The 21,315-nt window shown below is 39.6% G+C and overlaps 1 protein-coding gene across 9 annotated transcripts in view; it reads left to right on the top strand.

Annotated features, from left to right (window-relative positions):
• The first annotated feature begins 3,479 nt into the window (after positions 1–3,479).
• The window catches only part of MTDH (metadherin), a 54,792-nt gene continuing 36,956 nt past the window's right edge, over positions 3,480–21,315 (top strand). For all 9 annotated transcript variants that reach the window (XM_037503693.2, XM_037503676.2, XM_054692093.1 and 6 more), the window contains exons 1-2: positions 3,480–4,179; positions 16,478–16,579. In XM_037503693.2, coding sequence (XP_037359590.1) covers positions 3,799–4,179; positions 16,478–16,579 — 483 coding nt within the window. In that variant the 5' untranslated portion in view covers positions 3,480–3,798. The remainder of the gene's footprint in view (positions 4,180–16,477; positions 16,580–21,315) is intronic.

Genomic DNA, 21,315 nt, shown 5'->3' with positions numbered 1-21,315 from the left:
AACTTTGGCAACATAATTAAGGTATACTAATTCTATTCCTGAGTAAGAAATTACAACAAATTAGCAGCTTAAAATACATTTATCTCATATTTTCTGTGAATCAGAGGACAGTTTGGACCCTCTAATCTCTCATGAAGTTGAAATATGGCTGAGTTCTCATCAGAAAGCTCAACTGCGAAAGGATTTACTTCCAAGCTCACTTACACGCCATTAAAACCTCCTAGTTAAAGGGGTCAAATCACATATTATGGATCATATATTATGGGCAGTTACAGTGCCAGAATTCTAACTTCAAGATCCAAATAAGGATATTAACAGAAATTTAGTCACAAGCAAGTTCATGACAGAATTTCATTTAATGGCAAAACAAACAAAAATCTATTAATGATTCAAATTATCCAATAATAAAATGTGAAATTACAATGGTGTCAGGAAATAAGTGAATATTTATTGTGCAAAACTACACAAAACTGTTTTATTGTTAATTAAAATGAGGATACAATATTGAGACACCGCCCCATTTTTAAAATCATAGATTGGCAAAAACTCTGTTAGAAATCCCATAGGGAGACTGTGAGATCCTACCCTTATAAGGGACTGAGTCATGTAGGTTACTTTTTAAAATTTTTCTTTTGAACTGCTTTATATTTTGACATCAACTACTATATTTAAAGTATATAATTTGAGAAGTTTTAACATACAAATATACATACCCTTAAAGTCCACAGAACAATGAAGATGAACATATTCATCACTCCTGACATTTCCTAGTGCCCTTTGTAATCCCTCCATCCCACTTCTCCTTGCTCCCCCTATTCTCTACTCCAAGTAATCAATGATTTGCTTTGTCACTATAGTTTGCATTTTTTAGCTTTAGCTAAGTGGAATCAAACAGTATAGTTTTTGTTTTGTTTTGTTTTGTTTTGTTTTGTTGTCCTGGCTTTCTTTCACTTTGCATAATTATTGTGAGATTCATTGACATCATTGTATGTTTTTATAGTTCGTTCCTTTTTATTTCTGAGTGGCTTTCCATTAATGGGTCACTTTGGCTCTAGTAAAAGCTGTTTTTATGCCCAACCCAAGGTGCTTCAAGTAAGAAGTTTCAGAAGCCACTTTTCACACTTACGTTAACTTTGCCAGTTCCAAGGAACTAGGATTCTGAATCTATTTAGGCCAAACCTGATACTAACTCCTTTTAGACACAGGGTCCTTTGAGTGTTTCAAACCATTGCTTTGTTTAAATTCTTCCTAAATTTCATTCTGGGGCAATTTAATAAGCCTATTTTTTTTTAAATAATAAATTTTATTTTTATATTCTCCATACAATTGCAACCCCCTTATTTTGACCCCAATCCCTCCACTTCCGCCCCCTACCCCCCATAGAGTGTCTCTGGTTCATAGTTTTTTGTTGATTTTGATTTTCACTTTCTTATAGTTATTCATTTTCCTGGTCCCTTATTTAAGTTTTCTAGATTCCTGCTATGAGTGAGACCATCTTAATAAGCCTAATTTTTTTTTTAAGATTTATTTATTCATGCACACAAGAGCTGGGGTGCAGGCCAGAGATGTGGGGAGTGAGAGGATTCACTAGAGACAGAGCAGGGAATAGAACAGGCAGACTGACTGAAATACACTGCTGAGGGGAGCAGCGGGAGAGACAGGAGAGGTCTGCTTTGCCATGTGGGTTGCTCCCTGGCCGGCCAGGGATCGAACTCGTGCTGTAGAGGGTGTAGATTGCTTCATAGTGCAGTGCTTACCCTCTTGCACCCCCAGAAAGGCCCCTAATAAGCCTAAATTTGTGAGATTTACAGGCATGTGGTCCTAGTGAGCCTTATCAGATGGACTTTATCAGTTGATGTGAACATTTACATCCATGTTAAGTCCAAAAAAGTAAATAGTGTATAACCCAACTTTTGTTTTTAAAATCTGCTTGAAAAGATGGCTAGAAAAGTTATATGTGGAAAATGATTATATTGTATTACCAAAGAGAGTAAACATATATATTTTTTAAATTTCAAGTACAGTGACGGAGGAAAAAGGAGAAAGGTGATATTTTGTACAATCAATACTTGCTAGGCAGCCAGGCTAACCCCACTACTATTTTAAATAATAGCTTAATTCATAACTTCATCCCTGTTAACTAGAATGGGCAGTGCAACTTCTGAGGAAAGTCATGATCCTTCAGGTTTCTGGAACCAAAATGTAGAGGTAGGGTTATGTATCTAATTTCATAAATACAAATTGAATCTGGAATCTCTCAAAGTTAAAGCAGATTCTGATGACATGTTTTGGCCTTGCATTTCACACTGTCTTTAAATCTAAGTATGTATACATCTTAGAAGTAGTAGTTTATTTTCATTATTTACAAAACTCCTTCCTACCCATTAATCACAATAGGTATTTACAACATTGTTGCAAAGTAGGTCATAATACTCCCTAATCCATTTTTGGCATTCGGTAGTTACTAGTATTATCTCCTTTCTATTTAAGAAAGCTTGTACTTAGTTCAATTAACACACTAGCTTACATGCTAATTATTATATAATGCTAAAGTAGTTTCCTTATAGCCAAATGTAATTTAAAAATTCTAAAACAGCGCCCAAACATCTTTGTAATTAAAATCTGCAAAGGCAATTCATTTCATTCCTAACCCTACCTCCTCCACAGCATATAAATTGTCAACACAGCATATAAAACCAGAATTTAAAAAAAAATTCCTTATGTGGTGGTGCAGAAAAGTTTAAAATAGAACGCAACGAGGAAGCTACCTCTACATGTAAACACAAGCTAATGTGCTTCCTTTACTTCTTATTAAAAGTCACAAATTAGTAGAGAAATACTGCCGCCCCCGGGCTTTCCAACATTTGAATTCTGGGGCGTAGCAACAGCAAGAGCAAGAATGAATGAACTAAAAAGGACGCGAAATCTGGCCAAAGGTTGGCAGCAATGCGTGTTAGTTGACCCTGAAGAGAATAAACACCCAATTTGTGAATTAAACCTAGGTGGTGGAAGAAGAGTGCCCAGCTTCCGAGAAGCTGAGCTCACCCTAGCGGCATCTAGCTGACAGGTGAAAGGAGGAAAAACCGTTTCCACTCCAACACCACCCCCAGAAAAAGAAAGAAGAAAACCTACACCAACTACAGGGAGGACTCTGACCTAGACCCCGTGACCCGGTTTGCTCTCCCCTCTCCCTCCCGCCGGGCGGCCTCCAGGGGCCCTCCCCTGGAATCGTTCAAATCGCCACGTCTGCCCGCTCGGGGCCGTCAGCCGCCCCCCGGAAGCCCGGCAGTTCCGCGCTCCCAGCCCGCGGTCCTGAGTCACCGGTCCCCAGGCTCCGCCCACTGCAATCTCCCGCCCGGCGCCCAGAGGGCCACGGCTCCGCCCACGGCCGCCCACGTGACTCTCACGGCCCGCCCACCTGCGCCCACGTGACCCACGACCCTCCCCCGCCGACCGCGCGCGCAGAATGGTTCGCGGCCGGAGCCGCCATTGTTCCGCCGAGGGAGGACAGCGGGCCTGTCACTGGTGCGGAGACGCCGCTTAGCGGCCGCCACTGGAGACACTCCCTCCCGCCGTCCCCCTCCTCTTGGTGGCCGCCGAGTGAGGCTGACTAGGGGGAACTGGGGAGCCCCCCTCTCCTCCTGGCGGCGGCAGCGGCCGATCCCCGGCTGCGGCGCGAGGGGCGACCGCGATGCGCTCGGCCTGAGGCGTCCCGGCCCGCTTCTCCCTCGCTTCCCGTCTCCCTTCCACGGTGTCTCTGAACCCCAGCGTCATCTTGCGAGTCCCTGTGAGGGGAAGATGGCTGCACGGAGCTGGCTGGACGAGCTGGCCCAGCAGGCCGAGGAGGGCTCGGCCCGCTTGCGGGAAATGCTCTCGGTCGGCCTAGGCTTCCTGCGCACTGAGCTGGGCCTCGACCTGGGGCTGGAGCCGAAGCGGTACCCGGGCTGGGTCATCTTGGTGGGCACGGGCGCTCTTGGGCTGCTGCTGCTCGTCCTGCTGGCTTACGGCTGGGCCGCGGCGTGCGCCGGCGCCCGCAAGAAGCGGAGGAGCCCGCCTCGCAAGCGGGAGGAGGCAGTGGCCGCGCCCGCCCCGGCCCCTGACGACCTGGCTCTCCTGAAGAATCTCAGGAGCGAGGAGCAGAAGAAGAAGAATCGGAAGAAACTGCCCGAGAAGCCCAAAGTGAGTAGGGGAGGAGCGGCGGTAGGGTAGGGGCAGGGGGCCGGCCCGGAGACCCTCGAGCGAGCGGGAGGCCGAGCCCCAGGCGCCCCAGCCAGCAATGGAAAAGGAAAAAAAGTGAGGTTCGTCGGGGAGCCGGGATGCGCATCTCCCCAGGTGGAAGAGGTGGTCAGTGGACACCTTACTTGGGTATTGATGGTGGCTCAAAAGGAGGTATAGGGCCGGTGGGGAAGACCGGTTTCGAAGTTAAGTCAGGGTATGGTGTTTCATTAAAAGCACAAGAGGTCAGGCCGTTTCAGAACCTTGACAGTCTGGAGAACATAACCTTCCTTGAGGCCTATGGGCAGGCTAGGCTGCCTGTGTGGAGAGTCGCAGGATCTTAAGTTAAGGTGGTGTTGGGAAGTTGTGCGCCTGAAAGACCTGTCTAGTTCAAGTCAGTGTTGAGACGGTAGCCAGTGGAGGAGAGAAGGCGACCTAAAAAAAGTCTGGGACTTAGAAGATTGAAGGTACCCAGGTCTAGACGCTTCCATTTTAGTTGGGACTGCTAAAGGGAAATGGTTGCTCTTATTCTTGTGAATGTGACCAGTGGAGGCCACACAAGGAACTACCAAGTCCATTGCCTGATGGACTTGGGGGTACATGGCTCTGTGAAGAGAACTAAGGCAAGTTCAGCCAGATGTTATGGGAGGTTTGAAATAGGCTAAAGGGATGACAGAGCAGAATGGTGCAGAGAGGGATTGGGGCAACGATTTTACTAGACCACGTGTGGCAATGCAGAGCTTCACATTCGTTTTATCGTAGCTTCATGTTTCATGTCTGCGTTCTTTATTGCCTTTTCCCCGTTGCTGACCCATTATATATTTCATAGTTTGTTTGTTTTTTTTTTTTTTAAGCAACTGAGCAGACAGTAGGGAGGGTGGGCAGGATAGAAACAGTTCTTACTCTGTTAACTCCACTGGTGAAGACCTTTACAATATAGTAAAATAAATGCACCCAAAGTCCTGCTATGCGATGTGCGCTCTCATGTTTGGCGAGCAGTGGAGGTCTACTCATAGGACTTTAGAGTCATTCATGAAAACTAGCGTAGGAGACAGATTCATAAATCTAATATTACAGAGACTGGTAGGTGCTATGGAAGTGTGAGCAGTGTTAGTGAAGTTTGGAGGGTAGGAGACTATTTTTATTGGAGGGATTTAGCAAAGTTATTGGAGAAAGAGGGACTTGAGTTCAAACTAGAGTAATGAGGTTTTGTTGGTAGCAGCACAATGAGAAGGCTGTATTAGAGACATGACATGGCCCAGTTAGGCCTAGGTGAGCATTCACAGGCTTGCTGACTAAGAATGCAAGATAGGTGCACAGAAGCTAGACGAGGGTACAACTTTGTCTTAAGAATACTACCTTAAGAGAAGAGAACTGCTTTGGAACATACATAATTACATTTACATTTGTAAAGAGCCTCTAATATTACCAGAAAGTAATGTTATGGTGGAAATAGAGAACCTGGCTCTAAGATAAGGAAAGAATTTGATCTTGAAAATACCACACACATTAATAAGCCTAAGCCCTGAGTGGAGGAACCTGAGTGGTTGTGAAAATTTCATTTCCCAGTCTGGGCTTCTAGAATTTCAGATTGACTTGAGTCAAGAGACAGGTGCTCTAAGAGCCCATCCTAACTACATCGTTACACTCAGATGACTCATCTGAAAAAGGAACACAAACTCCTGTGAAACTTGTACTGTGAAAAATGCTCTTCAGACTTAGGACATCCTCCCGCTCATTCTTGCCATGAGTTGAGGAATGGGGGGATGAATCTGTGAAGCCAGTATTAGCTGTGGGAGTGGAGAGTTAGAGACTAATGCAAGGGTTGAATGTTGATTGAATGGAAAAAATACCTTCCCCTACCTAATGATAAAGATTTTTGGAGAACTTTATCAACATTTACAAGATTGTGACTTTCAAATTTTTTTGGCTACCACCCATGGTAAGAAATATTCAATACATTCTCCATTACAATACCCTGACCCACATCCACATCAAATAATTCCGTTGGCTTTTCTTTATGATGTTTGTGACCCACTAAATTGTTTTCTTTTTTGATTGTGAGACATGACCCATAGAAAAACCTGCTTTGTAGGCTTAAGTATTAAACTGCCATTTATTTAGCATTCATATGCTTTGCACTGTGTTGAGTGTTTACTTGGAGAAAAGCCGGGTACAAATTGAAGGCAGTATAAAGGAATATGATATTTGTATGTCTTACTGGAAGGGGATATAAAATTAAAAGCTCAGTTTCTCCCCAAGGAGCTTTTTATACCAGTTGTGGAAAAAGATATAATCAAATTAACAATACATCCCCAGTTTGGGCCCACATGGGCATAAAAGACCTTATCACAGAGTTTGGCTTTGAAAGTGGATAGAAGAGAGGCTGAAGCAACAACAAAAACCCAAGGGAGGAAAACTTAACTCTGTTGGCCTGATAGGAATGGGGAACTCTAAACTTGAGTAAGGCATTTAACATCTCTCTATTAAGCTTATCTTGTTTTATACAGCGAAGGTCATTGTTGAGTTATAACACTGCAAGATTCCTCAAAGTATAATCCCTGATTGCTTGAAATTGAGGTAGTTTCTTGTTAAAATTTGTAGATTCCTGAGCTCCACCACAGTGCTAAGAAATTCAGAATTTCTCTGGAGCTGGGCAGCATTTTTGACAGGCCCTCTTGCTTATCTATTAGTTTGAAAATCAGTCACTTGAATAGGGTCACCAGATGTATAATAAAAGATTTCTGTGTGGAGTCATGTTAAATCTTAAGCCTTTTCATTACTACAACATTCCTTTTTTTTTTTTTTTTTTTTGTGGGACCCTGGTGGCTGGGGATTGAACTGGCGCTGCAGAGGCTGTGGGCAGCCTCGCAACCCAGCTCTCAACCAACCCAGCTCTCAACCGCTGCACCACCAGGGCGGGGGGGGGCCCTACTACAACATTCTTATATATGAAAAAACACCCTAATGTTTTAGGATATACTCGCTCTGATTCAGGTGGATTCAGTGATGTAAACTACTGCAGTTTCTTTGAAAAGTTATTCTACATTTGCTTAAATAACAATTTTCATCATTTTATCACAGTATTTTTAATTTTATCTTAAATCATTTCCAATTTCACAACCCCATTCAAAATTTGTTTCTAGCTACTTTTTTTTTTGTAGAATATGTGGTGTTGGGTGTTTTTTGTTTTTTTTTTTAATTGCTTATGCCAGTTTATTTTATATCCCCATGCATGTTGCCATCCATCATTTAGGGCATATTTTTTATATTTTTGGAAATCACTCTTATTTGTATTTTCCTTGACATCTAGTTCAGTGTAAGTATTAGATAGACTTTCAGTAACTATTTTTACTTGACTTAATCTGAACAATGATTTATATGGACGTGAGATCTCAGGTAAATTGTTTTTAAAATTATTGCTTTAAATTTCAACTAGAAGCCCATAACCAGGGTCATCTTAAAAGAAAATTCATTTTAGTGAATAAGTTATTTGTATTTTAGTAAGAATTTTCATGAAGATTTGCCATATTGCAATTGTCAATAGAGAGCACAGCGAACAAGAAAGTAGTGTTTTGGCTTGTGTACACCTGTATAACATTACCTAGTAGTTGGCACTCAATAAATAATCATTGAATGCATAATATATGAAGCTGTCCCACGAAGGTATTTATGCAACTTATCCCTATTCTTCATGCCTGGAAAAGGCCATACAAGCCATATTTTTATTTTTTATAGTGAAAATTACGTATGTTTACCTTTTCTGACTAGAATTATATGAAGTCCATCTTTCTGTGGCCAATACATCACTCTAATAATATGTGGTATCTTGTAGTCATTATTTCTGTCTAGTAACCACTGCCCTACTTTTAGACTTTATTACCTTTTACTTGGTGGATTCTGACAGCATCCTAACTGGTTTTCCTGCTTCCAGTCTCTTTGTTGTCAACCCTTTCTACCCACTCATGCCAGTTAAATCTTTTAAAACCCTACTGTGATCATATGACTTTCATGTTCACATTTTTTCAGTAGTTTTGACATCACCTGTTAAATAAAAATCCAATCTGACATTGCATTCAAGGCCTCCTCCTGATCTAACCCCATCTCAGATTTATTTCTCATCATTACTTATAAGACATTAATATTAGTCCTCTGTGGTTCTTTATTCATATTTTCTTATATAAAAGGCAACTCTCTGTCTACCAATTTCTACCTGTTCTTCAAGGCCCAGCTACAGTGCTGCTTCTACTATTAGCCATTCTTAGCACCCCAGCTAGAGGTAATCTTTTTGTATGTTTTTTTTTTTTTTAAAGATTTATTTATTCATATAAGCACTGGATACAGTCAGAAGCACGGGAGGGTGAGAGAATTCACCAGAGCCAGAGCAGGGAACAGAGCAGGGAGAAGGCCCGAAGTACACTGCTGAGGGGAGCAGCGGGGGGCAGGAGAGGTCTGCGCGCCATGTGGGACCCTCCTCTGGTGGCCGGGGAGCAGCCGGGGATCGAACCGGCGCCACAGAGGCTGCGGGCAGCTTCACAACCCAGCGCTCAACCACTGCGCCACCAGGGGAGGCCCTGTATGTTTTATTTTTCATGAGAGCTAAAACAAGAAGGTAGAGTGTGCCTGTAGGGTAACTCAAGAATTTTTTACAGTTCTGTATGATCAGTATTGATTTGAGGGTTACAAATAAATTTTAGTGAGTGAGGTAAATTCCTGAATGGAATAATGTGAATAATCCCTGAATAATGTGGATCAACTATATATTATTCTCTATCGGTAGCTGGACCTTTCCTCTCAACTTCAGCACCACGGGACTTGTGGGCTTGTGTATACTTGATTTCTCCAAGTAGAAATGTGGACTTCAAACTTCATCTCCAAAACAGAACTCAATTCCCTGCCCTCTCCTGCTCTTTCCTATTTCTATAAATGTCTTAGTCCATCCGGTTAAGTATCTAAGAATCATTTTGGATTCTTGCCTTTTCCTCATCTCACAGCTAACCCATCAGCAAGTACCATCAATTTTATCTCCAAAATGCATAATCATTTTGACTAATTTTACTGTCACCTTAACTCACTTGTTACAGCAGTAGCTTCTGTTGACTGGCTCCAATCCTTCCTCAGCACTTTAGTAAGTGCTTTTTTAAAAATAAATTACCATACTGTCTAAAACCTATACTTTGGAAGCTTCTGCATTTATAATCTAAACTTTATAGAACAGCACCTGGTTTTCTTTCTAAATGTTTCTAAATGACTTTGAGTGGCTCTTATTTGCTACCTCCAACTGTAGTGATCTTTCTTCAGTTCTTCAAACTTCCACAACCCACTGCCTTTACATGAACTGTTATTAACACTCTGGGACAATCTTGTCCCCACTATTACCCTTTAGATCTTGTCTTTAAACTCTTATCTTATCTTTAAACTCAGCCTCCAAGAAAATCTTTTCCTCATCACCCAGTTGAAATAAGCGACCCCTCTTATTTTCTGTCTCAGCCTCTTACATGTTTCCTTTATTATAGTTATCCCAGTTTGTAAGTTATTTACCTATTTCCTTTTGGGGAGACAGATCTTTTCCTCCAACCGATTATGAGCCTTAAGATACAATGAGATACAGGGCCTCCCCTGGTGGCGCAGCTGTTGAGCGCTGGGCTACGAGGCAGCAGAGGCTGCCTCTGCAGCGCTGGTTTGTTCCCGGCCGCCTGCAATGAAAAGTGATGTAAGAATTATATAAATAAAATAAAATATTTTTTAAAAGAAATAATAAAAATAATAGTAATGATAATTAAAAAAATACAATGACAAACAGTATCTGGCATATAAGAGCCTTTGGTAATTATTTAGTTCATAAATGCTGAATGAAGTAGCTAAAATGACACCTTGCACTTTAATTAGATAATCTGTTATTGGTCTAAATAAATGTGTCGTGCTCATTTCGGCAGCATATATACTAAATAAATATGTCTTTTGAGAGATTCTCAAGAGAATGATGTCTTCTATTTTTAAGTAGTGATTTTGCTGTCTTATCCTAGGTAGTAATAAAAATAATATCACTTGCCACCTTCCTGATTTTCTTTTTGCTTTTAAGTTACTAGTCACCTTAGTTTTTAATTCTTAAAAGAATAGTCATTGATTAAAGAATCTGAGTGATAGATAAAGATAAATATTCCCGTTTTGCAGAAAAAGAATCTTGAGATTTAGAGAGATTAAATGATTTATTCAAGGTCATAGAGCAAAGGAATTTCCAAGGCAAAACAGTATCCTAATTTCTAGGGTAAGAACTTATTGTTATTTTCACTATACTTCTCTGGGTTTGATAGCATGTTCCAGGAAATTATATTGCATTCAGAGAAATTCAGTTTTCCCAGTGAGTTGCAACTTTCTTTATTCTTTTAAATTTTACTTCTAGAATCACAAGTTTCTGCTGAAAAGTTAAATGACTTTTACAAGAGCTCCAGAATTTTGACTCTGTTTGATTATACAACAGGACTTTTTCACCTTGTCATTTTATTCTGGAAGCCTAGCAGAGAAGACCTTTAATAGTTATAACAGAGAAGATCTTTAATAATTATGCTCATCTTAGACAACCAAGAGCAGCAATAAAACCCTCTGAACACTTGTTTTTGTTGTACTTTGGCATTATTGATTAATGTTCTTAAGGTTGAAAGTATTTTTAAATTATTGGACAAAATCAGGAAATTTAAATTAAATTAAATTTAAATTATTGAACAAAATCAGGAAATTTAAGTGAGATATAGGTGTGTTTGACCTATTTTAAAATTTGTTTTTTTCCCCAACTATGCTAGTTGTTTTCAATCTGTTCGACATAATGCCAGTATTCAGAAGGCACACATTAGGATCCAAGAAAGAAGTGCATGGACATGTCTGCTATATCCCCTGTTTCTTATCATTACCATCAGGGCTAAAACCTTGCAAACCAGAGCTGTACATTTTCAGCATAACTTGGCTCTGACATCTCTATGCACTGTAAAAGCAGCCCTGGACATCCCTGATGAAGTAAGGAGATAATTTGGAATCCCTGAAAAGAGTTGAGGTTTTGGCTCACTGGTCATCTTGCCCACCCCTTTCCCTTTGTGTGTGTGTTAGGGCCAGGACAAGGTATGCCTTTTGGCTTGTATTCCAGTATGTGCTGTTACTGTATACCTGTCTTCTTGCTTTGTTAGGTTCTGGGCTTGAGGACTGGGATTGCACCTATTTTGTTACAAGGTTCTGTGTTCTAATCGAGTATTGAGTGAATGAACATAGGCAAATAATACATAATTTTCTTAGAAAATAGTAAAAATATAAATAGTGTTTTTTAAAAGAAAGATAATTACACTGCTGTCTCTCAAACAAACCTGGACTGTTTCTAGCCTCTGAGAGAATATCTCTACTTAACCACTTGTATTCTGTTACCTTCTCAAAAGAATTCATGGCTGCAACATTGGACCTGATGGATACACATGTTCTTTGTTGACCCTCTTGGCCACCAGGACTTACTATTCATTTTGATCTTGCTAGTATGAAAAATGGCCTGAGTACTGGTCCATCGCTTTGATGGCCATCATAGCTATGGGGAGGAAAGGATTTTGAAGATACTTTGAACTTTGCCTAGCAAGTTAAGTATGCTTTCAGATATTCTCTCATTTACTGTCACTTTAACAAGAAACCTACATAAGACAATGCTTATTTTCTTCTTCATATTTACAAATAATGAAGCCAATGGTTAGGTCAAGGAAACTGCTTAAAATTACAGTGGCTAAATTCAGGAGTTGATCCTTAATCTCAGATTTATCCAACTCTAAAGTTCATGAACTTTTCATATTTAATATGTTGGTATTTGATAGACTGCTTTTGTAGGTTCTAAACTTAGGAATTTTCCAAGTAGTTTAAAGTCATAGTTTTTACATTTTGTGGTTAGAAATAAAATTTACCAAAGTAAAAAATAGGATTCCAAATAGGTTGGAATAGGTTTCATTTTAGAAGTCAAATGTTAAAACTAGCTGCTTCCTTAGATACATATTCATTTGCAGTGTAGAACCAATTTAACAAATATGTAAAGGGCCTCCCTAGTGGTGCAGCGGGTTGAGCATAGTGCTGTGAAGCTGTCCACAGCCTCTGCAGCGTGGGTTCAATTCCCTGCCAGCCAGAGGGATTCCCACATGGCGCCCACAGACCTCTCCTGTCACGCCTGCTGCGCCCCTCAGCAGTGCTGCTTTCGGTCTGGCTGCCTGTTCTGCTCCCTGCTCTGTCTCTGGTGAGTCCTCTCACCCCCCACACCTCTGACCTGTACCCCAGTTATTGTATAAACAGAAAATAAATCTTTAAAAAAAATAAATTAGGTATATATCATTTAAAAAAAACAAATATGTAAAGAATCTTCAAATTGAGTAGAAGGCTGTTATTAAATATATCTTCTTCTGAACTCAAAAATTCTGGACAGCAGATTCCTTTCATATGTCTTTACTCCGATAGTTTATAATCTAGTACCTGGCACAGAAGTACTTTATAAACATTTATGCAATTAATAAATTGAAGATTAGCTATGTGAACTTTATTTCCTTGAAATCAGAAGTTAAATAAGACCCTGCTCCTTTGCTATGTCGCCCCCTCCTGTTTTATTTTCCTGATTCTTAATTATGTGTCTTCATTCTGGTTTATTGTCATACCTCCCAACACACACATACAAAACTATGATCTTCTATACATGGACTTTATTTTTTTATTTATTTTATTTTTTTTTGAAATGTGGGGTTATAAGTCAACTATACTTTTTTTTTTTTTTTTAAAGATTTATTTATTTATTTATACAAGCACTGGGTACAGTCAGAAGTGCAGGAGGGCGAGAGAATTCACCAGAGCCAGAGCCGGGAGCAGAGCAGGCAGAAGGACCGAAGCACACTGCTGAGGGAAGCAGCGGGCGGCAGGAGAGGTCTGCGCGCCATGTGGGACCCTCCTCCTGTGGCCGGGGAGCAGCCGGGGATCGAACCGGTGCTGCAGAGGCTGCGGGCAGCTTCGCACCCCAGTGTTCAACCCCTGAGCCACCAGGGAGGCCCCTATACATGGACTTTAAAAAGGAATTCAGGGGCCTCCCCGGTGGCGCAGCGGTTGAGCGCTGGGTTGCGAAGCTGCCTGCAGCCTCTGCAGCCGGTTCAATCCCCGGCTGCTCCCCGGCCACCGGAGGAGGGTCCCACATGGCGCGCAGACCTCTCCTGCCGCCCGCTGCTCCCCTCAGCAGTGTCCTTCGGTCCTTCTGCCTGCTCTGCTCCCCGCTCTGGCTCTGGTGAATTCTCTCACCCACCCGCGCTTCTGACTGTACCCAGTGCATGTATAAACCAAACAAACAAACAAATAATAAATAAATAAGACATGCCTCTAGAAAATTAAAAAAAAAAAAAAAAAAGGAATTCAGGATGGAGCTGGGAGAATGTTCAATGGTTAGACAAGGCTGTATCTGCAAGAAGTTTTACCATATACAAATGGTTGTCTCATTTTCCTGTTACTTGTTGGTTTTCCTAAATTTGAAGAATATCCTTGAGTGGTTTAATTTAAAATAAGATTCTGTGTTATATAGGAAATTAATTTTGGTTGGCCCTGGAAGGGAACACCTCAGACTTCTCCAGAGAATTTTAAACTGGGGTACATTAAGAGGCCCATGTAATTTGCTAATCTGAAAAAAAAAAACAGCCATATATTAAGGCTCCATGATCAGAGAAAATAATACTTGGGTTTAAAACCCAGTTTGACAGTCTCTGGATTAGAATTGTTTTTGCAGTTAGTTACTTCTCATGTGAACAGATCTATGTGATAATGTTCCCATTTAGGGATTTGCTAAATCAAATGTGGTTAACGGTTTCCGGGACAAGGCTGACTTGATCAACTAGTGGCAGAGTAAGAGCATAAATTTGTACTGTTGATGGCTAGGAGAAACCAACCAAGCATTGTATCCTTTTTTGCCAGTATCTAAGAATTATGTTGACTATACTCTTGGGTTGGACTTACTGTTTCGTGGTATCAGATATTTATGGGGAGTTGTTGATGACTTATGGGATCCCCAGGAATTATAAGAGCTATACCTAAAGCCCACAGTGGAAAATTGGGAAGTCTGCATAGCCAGGAAAAAACAGCTGCAGCTCTTGCTACTTACAAAAATTGATGTTACAAAGAAGGAAGTAAGGTTGTCACAGGGTGGGAAGGGGGACTCACCTTTGGCTTGTTGATTATTTCATTCTACGAAATAGAAACTGAGTGTTGTTCTGTAAGTCACACATTGAGGGCTTCAGGCTTTGTGTATGTTTGAAAGGCAAGGTGGTTTTCATCTTTCAGTTGGAAGGCTTTATCAGCACTGTTGTAGTTGGTCTCAAAGGAACTACATTGAACTTCTAGTAGATTTTAAAGATCATTTTTTAACTGCTTAACTTCTCACCTTTTATCACTTAGCAAATAATTTGGAATGACTCCTTGTTGTCATTTACATGAGTAAAATGGAAGTGATTATGGTGGAGTTTCCTGAATGTGTTAGTTAAATGAAGTTTGCAGATCCTAACCTTGTTAGCTTCCAGTTAAAGAGAGGAGAAAAAGTATGGAATTGGGGCTGCAAGATGCCTCCGTTGGTATAAGGCTTATATAGAAAGGTGAAATCAACCCCAGACTATAAGAAAAAGTAAGTTTGGCTATAGAGGATGGTATGAACTAAAGAAACAGCATAAGCATTGATAGGATGGTGACATTGGAAAGGAGAGTTGAACTTAAGTTTTATATTCCTGATGTGGATGTGACTCAATTCAAATTTCATTCTGAGGCTTCCTTTTCTGTACACTGCTTTCTCCCCACTTGCCTCACTCCCTCACTCCCTGTCACCCACATATACATTCATACAGAGAGAGATTAGAAGAGGCAACATCAAAGTGACAAAATAGCACAGAAGAAACCTAAATCAAGATGATACCTGGTTTTAGCATTTGCCATCTAACAGGTTACTTAGACCTTACTTAAGACCTTATAGATTAAGTTTGGATTAATAGGGATTTTGATCAGCAAAAAGGCAGTGTTGTTTTTATTTTTCTACTATAATTCTTTGGGAAGCCTACAGATTGGTTTTTAGTATGTTATAGGTCTCTTTCCAACTATATAACGCTGATCATTTTAACAGCTGCAGGTAAAACTACATTATGGAGACTTTGATCGCTCACATTGTTTTCTTGACTAGAGTTCTGCTATCGTGTGTGAGCAGTGTGGTGGGAATGACCCTGTAAGAGCTGGAGTGAAGCAGCTGTAACCAGTACACTGACACACTAACTTGTGTGTCCAGGAGGAGGGGAAATGGATGAATGAAAAGGAGCAGGATCCAGAAACTAGTGGTTAGAGTAGGTGCTTGAACCTCATTCTTCCAACTCCTTCCTTTAAATTTGTTTCTGACGATGAGGCTTGGAAGTTTTATCTTTAAAAAAATCTCAAAAACTTGTGAAAAGCGAGGCTTGGGATTTACAGACTTAATTCTACTCATGAACACCTCCAGGTGCTATCATTTTATTTTAGGAATTTTAAGAAAGCCTGAGGTAGCCTTTTTAAACTGTGGCATTGTGTTGGCAAAGTTTCTTAATCCCAGACCAGTAGAGTCATTAGATTGTAGAATTATAGGGGTCGCTAGAAATTATCCAACACAGAGATCGATGAACTATGGTCCTTAGGCCAAATCTGACCTGCCACATGTGTTTATAAATATAATTTCATTGTAACATAGCCACAGTCATTTTTTATTATCTATAGCTGCTTTTTTGCTGCAATGGGAGAATTTTGTCTTTGCAATAAAGAGATTAGAGGGCCTGCAGAGCCTAAAATACCTTCTTTCTGGGTCTTTACAGGAAAAGATTGCAACTTTTGAATAGACAGTATTTTATAGATGTAAAAATAAGACTCAAAGATAATGAGTTAAATAGTCTGAGATTACACAGCTAATTCATGATCAGAGTATAAAAACAATTTAGTTCTCCTTTTTCCTGCTTCCATTCCATCTTTTGTTGAAGGGAGTGATGCCCAGGTGATATCAGCAAAGATATTTGTAGTGTAGAATTTTGTTTATTTTATAAAACTGTTCCTGGGGACAGTAGTCCATCAGTTGATTGTATAAAAACCTTTCAAAACCTTTCAATTTGAGTCAGGAGGTAGAATCTGGTGGTGGTATATTCTGTGTCCTGAGTACAAACCTTAACTTTAGTCTTATCTGATAAGCAGTTTGATAACAAGATGTTTTTTGTTGCCTGTGCAGCCAAATGGACGGACTATTGAAGTAGCTGAGGAGGACGTTGTCCGGACTCCTCGAAGTGTAACAGCAAAGCAGCCAGTGGAGACAGACAAGAAAAATGAAAAGGTAAGCTTGGAAGTCTATGAAACATAGCAAGGTTCTTAATAAAGAGAGTAACATACTGAAATGAAAAAATTTAAGTTATACACCCCATTTAAGAAAAACAGAAAATCTGAATTTATTGTAGTAAATGGATAGTGAAAGTTTAAACTTTTTTTTGTAAGAACACTGTATCACTGTATCACTGCAAGTATTTTAAACATTGCTGTGGCATTATTAAATATTCACTATACCAAAATTAATTTATTTTTTTTAAAGATTTATTTTTATTTATACAAGAACTGGGGTACATACCAGAGGCGTGGGAGGGTGAGAGGATTCACTAGAGACAGAGCGGGGAACAGAATAGGCAGATGACCGAAAACACTGCTGAGAGGAGCAGCGGGCAAGACAGGAGAGGTCTGCTGCACCATGTGGGTATCTCCCTGGCCGGCTGGAAATCAAACCTGCACTGCAGAGGCTGTGGACAGCTTCACAGCACTGTGCTCAACCCACTGCACCACTGGGGAGGCCCAAAATTAGTTTATTCATGACTTGAACTTTTTTTATATGAGTGAGATTTCTAATATATAACTTTTATTTGAAAACAATATTGTGCTTCCTTTGTTCATATAATAGTGCACTTGTGGCATAAAAAATTTAGCAAAATTGTCCTATATTATTAAGTGTCGGAGCAGATTTCTGTTGTGATAGAAACATAATGGTGTACTTATTAGATAGTTTGACTTTGTGTAACAAAAGGATATGTTCTATACTCAGGTCAATGTTAAGAGGTCTGTGTGTCCACTGTTACATTTTCAAATAAGACAATCATCATACCCTATAAATGGTTTATTTTGGGGATTTTATTAATTATTTTTCCAGTTGCCAGTGTTAGAATTGACCCATTTGGATTTGAATTTGATTTGAAAGTAGGCAAAATGTATAAGAAACTCATAGTAGTGGTTCTTTCTTTTGGTACATTAAATATTCCCCTCCTTTTTTTTTTTTTTTTTAAACTCTATTCAGGAAAAACAACCACAGTATTTTCTAGGAACTAAGGTGCAACTGTTTCATCCTCATAAAATAGTGGTTCCTGCAATTTCTTAATGCTTGCAATTTCAAAATATCTTTAAAAAGTTGGTGAGATCAGTTTTCCCCCTATAACTCAGTGAAATTTGTATAGGGTCAAAACAGCTATAGGTAGGGGCCTAAAATGAAGGATAGTTGTGAGAAAGAATTAAATGCATGTGTGACTTTGCCTTTGACAGAAAAATAAATAGTAAATGATTTATGTCAGTAAATATGCAGCTAATTTAAGGATTGTGAATTTATAGCATGAATAATTTATATGGCTAATACAGATTTATGCTTCTCTCATCTAGTATTTTTTAGATTGTTGACTTTCTACTGTTGAACATTTTATACTTATTCCTGCTTCTACACCCTGAAGTAGCCTGAAAAATTTGTAGTTGGAACAATTAATGAACTTCCATTTATCTCTGATAATTGAACATATAGATTAATTAGATTGGGTGTATCAGGATAAAAAAACACCATTTAAAAACCACTATTTGAGGGCCTCCCCGGTGGCGCAGTGGTTGAGCACTGGGTTGCGAAGCTGCCCGCAGCCTCTGTGGCGCCGGTTCGATGCCCGGCTGCTCCCCGGCCACCGAAGGAGGGTCCCACATGGCGCGCAGACCTCTCCTGCTACCCGCTGCTCCCCTCAGCAGTGTACTTCGGTCCTTCTGCCTGCTCTGCTCCCTGCTCTGGCTCTGGTGAATTCTCTCACCCTCCCACACTTCTGACTGTACCCAGTGCATGTATAAACAAACAAACAAACAAATAAATAAATAAGAATACATGCCTCTCTCTCTAAAAAAAAAAATAATAAAATAAAATTAAAAAAAAAAACCACTATTTGAAATTTCTTATGTTAGAAAATAATTATAGCAGTTGACATTATTTATAATATGGTTATTTTATTTATTCTTGCAAGAACTCTAAGGAGGTGGTATTACACCTATCTTACAAATAAGAAACCGAGACTTAAATTAACTAAGCTATTAGAAGTGTAGTCAGTTCTAACCCAGATTATCTGACCTCAAAGTCTGTGCTCAGTAGCTTTCTGTTCCTCTCAAAAACTTTTGTCAGGGAAGTAACATTAACCACATTTTATAGAGGGGTTATGTAGTTTCATTAATTTAATACAGTTTCTGAAGTAGGATTTGAACCTTATTCTCATGTCAAAAGTCAGAGGCTTTTTACTTATTTTATTTTTTTTCAGAGGCTTTTTAATCAATTGACAGTATTTTCTCCTTTCAGTTGCTGTTGCTTTTTTAGTACAAAGCTTCTACCTTGAGTTTGTCATCTATTTCATATGACTTTTCGCATAGTAAATGTTACAACTCATGACTAGTGTTTCTTTTTGCCATCCTGCATTTTATAGCATATTATGTTATGCTTTCTATCTTGGTTCATTTCAAGCAACTGATGCTATTATAATAAATTTGGTTTTTTTGTGTTTTAAATATGTGCTGTTTTTTAAATACTTTTTTCCCTTGTAAATACATTATTTTAATACATTATTTTTCTTTGTAAACAGATCTAAGCACATCTTAGATCTGCTTAAGTACCGTAATATACATTTTTGTGTATTTGCTTTCATCTCAGAACCTATATCTTGGGCCCTTTGAGAAGTATGATTTATGATTTACAAGTAATTGCATTCTAAGCTGTGGTATTGAATACCTTCCCTTGTTAGTTGAGTAAACCTTATAATAAGAAATTTTTCTAAAAACTGTATATGATAACGCTTCTAGATCTTGGCTAAGCAGGTTAAACTACATAGTTTTCTGGGTCTTTATTTGAATATAAAGGTCAATTTGAACTGGGCTTACGAGAGTATATATTAGACCATGAGCCAGACTGACTGCATTGTGTTATACTGCATGCTGAAGGGAATAAAGAGAAATGTAAGATGTACTTACCCTCAGAAAGATTACAGTTAATTATAATTAAGGAAAGGCAAGCTCAAGAAAAATTATCTGGTAATATAGTCATAAAGTGCCAGATATTCAGAGGAGATTTTCACTGTTTGGGTACCCAGACAAGACTGATTTAATTGGACTGCTAAGGATGCATATGGCATTTCAGTAATCACAAGTGGAGGGTCTAATTTTTGCAAGGAGAGAAACAAATGAGCAAAATCAGACATACTCAGCAGAATGGCTAAAAAGATTGTTAGTAAGAAAAACAACTGAAGCAAAAATATATAAAATTTGGTCACCATCAGGTTGTTTAGAATAAAGTCAGTTATGTCCTGCCAAAATACTGATAACATTCATTTTAAGTATTAGTAAGCTCTGACATTTTAATGATGCTGCACAGTTACAAAATCTTTTCACTTCTCTTAATCTTGATGAACAGTTCTGGCCTTTTTTTCTTTTTTCTTTTTAATAAAGCTCATTAAAAACTTAGTGAATTGCCCAAGATTACTTTGCTGCTAAGTAATGTTCCCTTAATTTCTCTGAATAACAGTGCTCAAAGTGTGGTCCAGGGACCCTTTTTTTGGTCCCAGAAGACAAAAACTATTTCCTTAATAATTCACATTATTTGCCTTTTTCATGATGTTGATATTTGCACTGATTGTGCATAAGCAGTAGTTAGAACTGCACAAATCGAGGAAGTGATACCAAACCACAAACGGTTGTGTTCTTCACTGCGGTCCACTCACAGCAAAAATAATAATGCTAGTTCACTTAGTGTGCCCTTGACAGAGCAGTAAGAATAATTTGATTAAGTCTTGACCTTTGAATACATACTTTTTAATTATGAGAAATGAGAAGTTTGTGTAAAGTATGCTGCATATGGAAGAGCAGTTTTTATCTTGAGGAAAAACATGTGCAATTGAGTTTTAAACTAGTTTAGTCACTTCAGATTACTCCATTTTTTTAAAAAGATTTATTTATTCATACAAGAACTGGAGTACAGGCCAGAGGTGTGGGGGGTGAGAGGACTCACCCGAGACAGAGTGGGAAACAGAACAGGCAGACTGAGCAAAACACACTGCTGAGGGGAGCAGTGGGGGAGTCAGGAGAGGTCTGCTGCACCATGTGGGTAGCTCCCGGCCGGCGGGGGTAGGGGGAATCAAACTTGTGCTGCAGTGGCTTCGGATAGCCTCATAGGCTGCGAATTAACCCCTTGCGCCACCAGGGAGGCCCCAGATTACTCCATTTTTACTTGAAAGAACACTGATGGACAGGCCATGTTTAGACTTGAGTATTTGCAAACATTTTCTCCAAAATAATTAATGATTCTGTCATTTCCAGGGAAACACCTGATGTATTATATGTTGCAAATGATAAAATATCTTGTTGCCAATAAAAGATTAGAAATTTGAAAAATTTAAATCCACCACCATGAATTTCAGGAGTTCCTAATACTCAAAGAATTTCTGATATCTATTGGTTTTTTTTTTTTTTTTTTTTAAGATTTATTTATACAAGCACTGGGTACAGTCAGAAGTGTGGGAGGGTGAGAGGATTCACCAGAGCCAGAGCGGGGAGCAGAACAGGCAGAACGAGGAAACACACTGCTGAGGGGAGCAGCGGGCGGCAGGAGAGGTCTCCTGCGCCATGTGAGACCCTCGCCCCGCAGCCGGGGATCGAACTGGCGCTGTAGAGGCTGCAGGCAGCTTTGCAACCCAGCGTTCAACCACTGCGCCACCAGGGAGGCCCTCTGATATCTATTGTAATATTAAC

This window comes from Talpa occidentalis, unplaced genomic scaffold, assembly GCF_014898055.3.
Source record: "Talpa occidentalis isolate TD23 unplaced genomic scaffold, MPIMG_talOcc4v2.1, whole genome shotgun sequence".
NCBI classification, from domain to species: Eukaryota; Metazoa; Chordata; class Mammalia; order Eulipotyphla; family Talpidae; genus Talpa; species Talpa occidentalis.
This window is presented reverse-complemented; position numbering and strand designations above follow the sequence as displayed.